Here is a 5,186-nt window from a genome sequence, read left to right as displayed (position 1 = left end):
ACAACCAATTCCCTACTTTTTCTCTTAGTGTCCAAAGGATATATCCACAGGCATGTTTGCCCGTCTTTGTAGGCGCTTTGGGAGAGTTGATGTTGATAGAGAAGAGTCTAGAGTGAAGCAAACGAAACCTAAAAGTAATGATGGACACAGGACATGGGGAATGTGGAGTAAGTTCTGGGCAGAGTATGTTGAGCTTCCTGTCAGGGGTGTGTGTGGGTGTCTTCCGCTGGCCTTTTTAGTAATGGGCCACAACCACTGGAACATCTCCACAGATATTGAATTCCATGATTATCTCAATTCCTGAAAGTCAAGGTTTTCACATCATTAGTTTCTCCATAACCACATGGAGGATATGCCAATGCCTATGCTATTATTGGGTGAACTTCTAGTCTTTACTTTTACAGTGCATTCGGTATGTTAAATTGATATAATAACACCATCAGGAGGCATGGAGGGTATAACTTTTCTGAATTAAACAGGGCATCACTGTACTTCACTTTCATTGCTTCTTTAAATTCAGTGACTATCTGACAGTGGTAAGAGGGAGAGAACTGTGCTCCTGGCCATGACCTTATATTCTTAGAACTCCTCTGAATACCTCTGGCTGACAGGGCCAATCTTACCTTCATATATTAGAGGTTCTGTGTGGCAGATATTTTTCTACAGTAGCCAAACTATATGGAGCAGGTAGAGAAAGAGCCTGTAACCTATTGGCACTTCTGGGGCATTTGTCATTTCAGTAGGGGGAATTAATAAGTCTGTTGACCATGTCCTCCCCCTACATGACTTTTTAATGCAAAGTTATTGGACTAGAATAACAGTGTAGAATATCTGAGTATCCCTGATCAATCAAGTCATTGTGGATGCTGAATTGATGATCTGACTTCTGAAACCAGAGGGGTGAGGGTCCTGAAACCAGGTTGTAGCCTGCGTACCTGATAATAATCCTGGAGAAGGCATCTCTCTGGTACTTGTAAGCCTGTGTGGGCGGGCATAGGGAACACCTGGCTGCTTACATCTCTTGGTCTCTATATAGTAGTGGGGGAACTGTGATCCACTTAGGATGCCTCTTACACATAGACCAAACTCCTTGCAGTGACACTGGCTTCCAAGCATGTTCTCCTGTTTGGACCTCACTGTGGTCTGTGTATGCTCTATGCATTCGCCCCATGCGGGTTCACTTGTGTTCTTCTACCTACAGAGGCCTGCAGACAGACGTCATCCCCTGAAAATGTCCTAAACAAGGTGCAGGCCAACGAGGAAGAGGAGAGGCTGAATAGAGAACTGGAGCTAACTACCAAGGAGAGAAATGAGCTGACAGATCGCCTCCTTTATGTGACAGGTGGATCCATGAGCAAGAGGTATGCATTGCTCCAACCAAACGACCTTGTTCTAAACCTCATCTCCCATAGAGAGGAGATTCAGAACCTGACCCTTACTGAGGAGTGAGTTTGAAAATAGACTCTCTGATTCCGCCTGTTGAAAATCTGAACTTGCGATCTGAGTGAAGATTTCAGGGATAAAGTCACTGGAGCATGAGTTCCCAGTGTACAATTGGAAAGCCCTTGACAGGTGGTAGCTTTGCAAGGTTCTAGGTGCTGTGAGTTTGTGGAGAGTGTTTGTACTTGCTAGGAAGGTGACTGAATGCTATCATCTCATGGCAGCACCCTTAGGTGACAGGTCCCACATTGTTCATATCAATGCTTAACTAGAAGTTCTGAGGCTCTGGCCTGGTCCTTCTTGTCTGTGGGCCTTACACTCTGAGACAGTAATGGTGCATACATTTCTACTGATTCTCATTGTGCTCTTTCCATATTTGTCTCTCTTTCTCATTCTCTGAGTCTGTTTACTTTTCTTTTCTTGTGGGTGTGTCCCAGTTTGTGTGTCTGTGTGTGCACAGGTCTGCATGCATATGCACAACTTTTATATGTTTCTCTATCCCTCCCCCCTTGGAATTTAGGGGTCTGTTTTTTGACCTCAGGATTTACCCGTATAATAGTTTCATGGAGGTGTAAGTGCTTTATTTTGGAAGCCCCACTTTCACCAGCACAGTTCTTTGCCTGTGTGGTCACATTTGTCTATACATTTGTATGCCTTGGGCAGATTATAAGTTTGTGGCAATATCTGGTCTCATCTCCAGAACTATGTGTACTGTCTGCCTCTAGAATATTAGTTAATCGGCTTGTAGCATTCCACTTGTCAAAACAGGAAAAATGAAATCAGAGGTTTCTGAATGTGCATGCGTGTGTGTGTGCGTGTATGTGTGTGTGTGTGTGTGTGTGTGTGTGTGTGTGTGTGTGTGTGTGGTTGGATAAGCTCTGTGGCCAAGGCTCTTGACAGCATAACAGGTTTGAATGCAGATCCAGCCCTCCTGATTGAAAAAAGTGAGCCAGGGAACCCTTTATCTGGGTGCTTAGCATCTGTTGTCCTGGGCACACAATTCCAAGTTTCTGAAGCTGAAGAAGATCCAAATATGTAGAATTCAGAAAGTGTCCTTCGAGGGCTGGGGTAGTAAAGGACACAGCCTGAGTTCATATAATCCTAAACCTCGATGTTCATTGGGTTCTATCTTCCTGGGGCCAGCCCCTACTTCAGGGCAAATCCATTTTATGAAAACTTGAAGATAAAGGAGAAAGAGGTCATGTCATTACTGCACAACTTAGACACAAAGAACATTGAACATCGTGAGAAATTTCAGGAGCTAAAGAAGGAGATTAACTTCTATCGGTAAGTACTGGTCAGAAGGGCCCATCACTTGTGGAATGGCCATGTCCGCCTCTCTTTGTTCTGGACCGGAGGGTCTGCAGCTCTGGGTCCATGTCTTCTGCTGTTTAAATATCACTGTGCCGTGGGTCTTTTGGACTCAGATTCAGTTCCATAAGAGACTGTCAGTTATCACCACAGTGTCTATGCATCTTTAGAAGGCTCTGGATAGAACTACACTGATTCAGGCATCAGAGTGTTATTAGGCCAACCTGCGGCTCTGGGGTCATACCAGGTTTAACAAAGCTCAATGTGTGGACCAAATGGTTTGCATGACCTCCCTTGGTTCTACTGTCCTCTTGTGGTTATTTGCCGCCTACTAATTGATGTTGCCCAGATGCATTGGGCTTTCATGGATAGTTGTAGATCCCTTGTTCTTTTGGACAGACATGGACTCTTATTCGTGCTTGGGTCACAGAACAATTTATTCTTCCCTGGATTGGCCGTTTGCTGTTTGTGCAGCAGCCTTACATGTATGGAGATGTATTCTATGAAGTCTTTATGGGTATCTGGGTCCTGGTGGACTTTGTGGGATTTGGCAGTTGGAATGGGAGGATGAGGCTTCAGGATCTTACTATGCAGAGTGTGTTTCCAGCAACCTGCACAGCCGGCTCCTGATGGACCAGGCATGTATGAAGAAGAAGTTGGTCACATTGAAGCAGGAGAGCAAGGAGTTACAGCGATATTTGTTTGAGTTGAACCCGAATGATGAAGACGAACAGGAGAAGACCAGCAACCTCCAGACCCAGCAAAACTTGGTAGGAACAAGCAGCTGAGTCAGATTAACAATGTCTGATACCATTTGCCTATTGGATACATCTTTGCTTCCCCTATCATCTTTCTAATCTCCCCACACCCAGTCAGTCACCCACCTCATGTGATAGAGTTATTCATTGCTCTGTCTATGCACAAGTATTCTGGGATGTTAACCACTCTTCAGAAACCGAATTGTTGGCAATTATACTTCTCTGCCCTTTCTGAAACTGCAGTCCAGAAATGGTGACAGAGGAATAACATGTCACATGACTGCATCTCCCTATCACAGATTGGATGCTATGAAGAGTTTTGAACGAGTTCTTGGTCGTGTGACAAAGGTCATGCAGGGGTCATGTGATGGTTGGAAGCACCTTGTAGGGATAAGAACCAAGTGCAAATGGCAAATGAGTCCTGGTCATTGGCTTTGATCTGGGTATCATGTGGCCTTCTCCTTTCTTCCTGCACCCCAATTAGGTCTCTCCCCATTTCCCCATTCTTGGTTTGCACTGGTAGAGTCTGAGGAGCAGCTTGTTCTCCCACAGTACTGTGAGGGTTGCTGGTGATGTTCCCCAGCCTGCAGAGATATCAGCAATGATTTCAGTGAAAGGTCAGTGTTGTCTGTCCAATGCAGCTGAAGGGACAGAAGGCAGCAACTTGACAGCTGGTATGCATGTCCCCACCAAATCAGTGTCTTAATAGCTGCCTTCTCCTCCCAGGTCTCAGAAACTGCAGGAGACATGGAATAGGACGGATCCCAGGAAGACAGCCCCCTGAAGAGTAAGTTTCCTTCTCAGGAGTTCCCTGCTGACGACAATCCTCAACAGTCAAAGACTTTTTGGGGGGGAATATTCTTCTTCTCAGTTAATTTCCTCAATGTTTAGAGACCCTAAATTTATGTATCTGTATGCCAGCCTGTCTCCTTGAGGACTTTCTCCTCTCTCATCCCGACAACACCATTTGAGAGACATCTGAGGGGACTGCCTTGATGTCTCATGTCCTAGAGGAGAAACAGCACTACAACTGTGTTTCTAAATGTTCATTAAGAATATGCTGTTAAGAAATATTTTTGGTTATGATTTTCATTGAAGTTTTCTTTTTGTTATTTCATAGTTATATATTCTTGTTACTGTTTTTCATTTTTTATACCATTTTAGTTGTTCATTTTATGCCTGTTTTTTTGTAAATTGTATTCCTTATGAATAAAAATTGATTTGTAACTCTTGACTCTTAAGACCATCTTATTCAAGGGTCCTTTCCCCTCCTGTAGACTTAGAACTGACAGCTGGATATGGATCTTTGCATGGTCCAGGCAGCATGGGTAAATAGGGAATTCAAAGCCACCAAGGGGTACACAGGGTGATAGTGTCTTTTGTGTGGATAATGTGACTTTTTTTATGGACACACACTTTATGATGTAATCACTGACATACTGTATCCATGCTGTCATGTGTTCTGCTCATCCTAGTCTATATCAGTCTACAACACACATTCCTTATTGACTGTGTGTACCAAATATTGAGTAACACACACTCATGCCTGTAGAGCTGCAGAAAGAATGACAACTTTCACAAAGGAATATAGAATAATCCTAATGGAGAACCATGTGCCTCAGTTTTTCTTACAATACAGCATTAGCATTAAACCACAAAGATAATGACCATCAACGT

The 5,186-nt window shown here is 43.8% G+C and overlaps 1 protein-coding gene across 1 annotated transcript; it reads left to right on the top strand.

Annotated features, from left to right (window-relative positions):
• Positions 1-4,710, top strand: LOC134483437 (disks large homolog 5-like). The gene is made up of 5 exons (XM_063278705.1): positions 1-167; positions 1,202-1,361; positions 2,584-2,727; positions 3,359-3,521; positions 4,236-4,710. Exons 1-5 carry the CDS (start codon positions 53-55, stop codon positions 4,263-4,265), a joined length of 612 nt encoding a protein of 203 aa, XP_063134775.1. The 5' UTR covers positions 1-52; the 3' UTR covers positions 4,266-4,710.
• Positions 4,711-5,186: the final 476 nt, after the last annotated feature.

Source organism: Rattus norvegicus, chromosome 19, assembly GCF_036323735.1.
Source record: "Rattus norvegicus strain BN/NHsdMcwi chromosome 19, GRCr8, whole genome shotgun sequence".
Lineage (NCBI taxonomy): Eukaryota > Metazoa > Chordata > Mammalia > Rodentia > Muridae > Rattus > Rattus norvegicus.
Note: the sequence above shows the minus strand (reverse complement) of the source record. Positions and strands in the feature narration are given on the sequence as shown.

Excerpts from the sequence above, each read along its gene's own strand:
- LOC134483437 (XM_063278705.1), top strand. The coding sequence starts at position 53 with ATGTTTGCCCGTCTTTGTAGGCGCTTTGGGAGAGTTGATGTTGATAGA. Across the intron at positions 1,362-2,583 it reads GGTGGATCCATGAGCAAGAG|CCCCTACTTCAGGGCAAATC; the intron begins GTATGCATTGCT and ends TCCTGGGGCCAG. Across the intron at positions 3,522-4,235 it reads TCCAGACCCAGCAAAACTTG|GTCTCAGAAACTGCAGGAGA; the intron begins GTAGGAACAAGC and ends TTCTCCTCCCAG.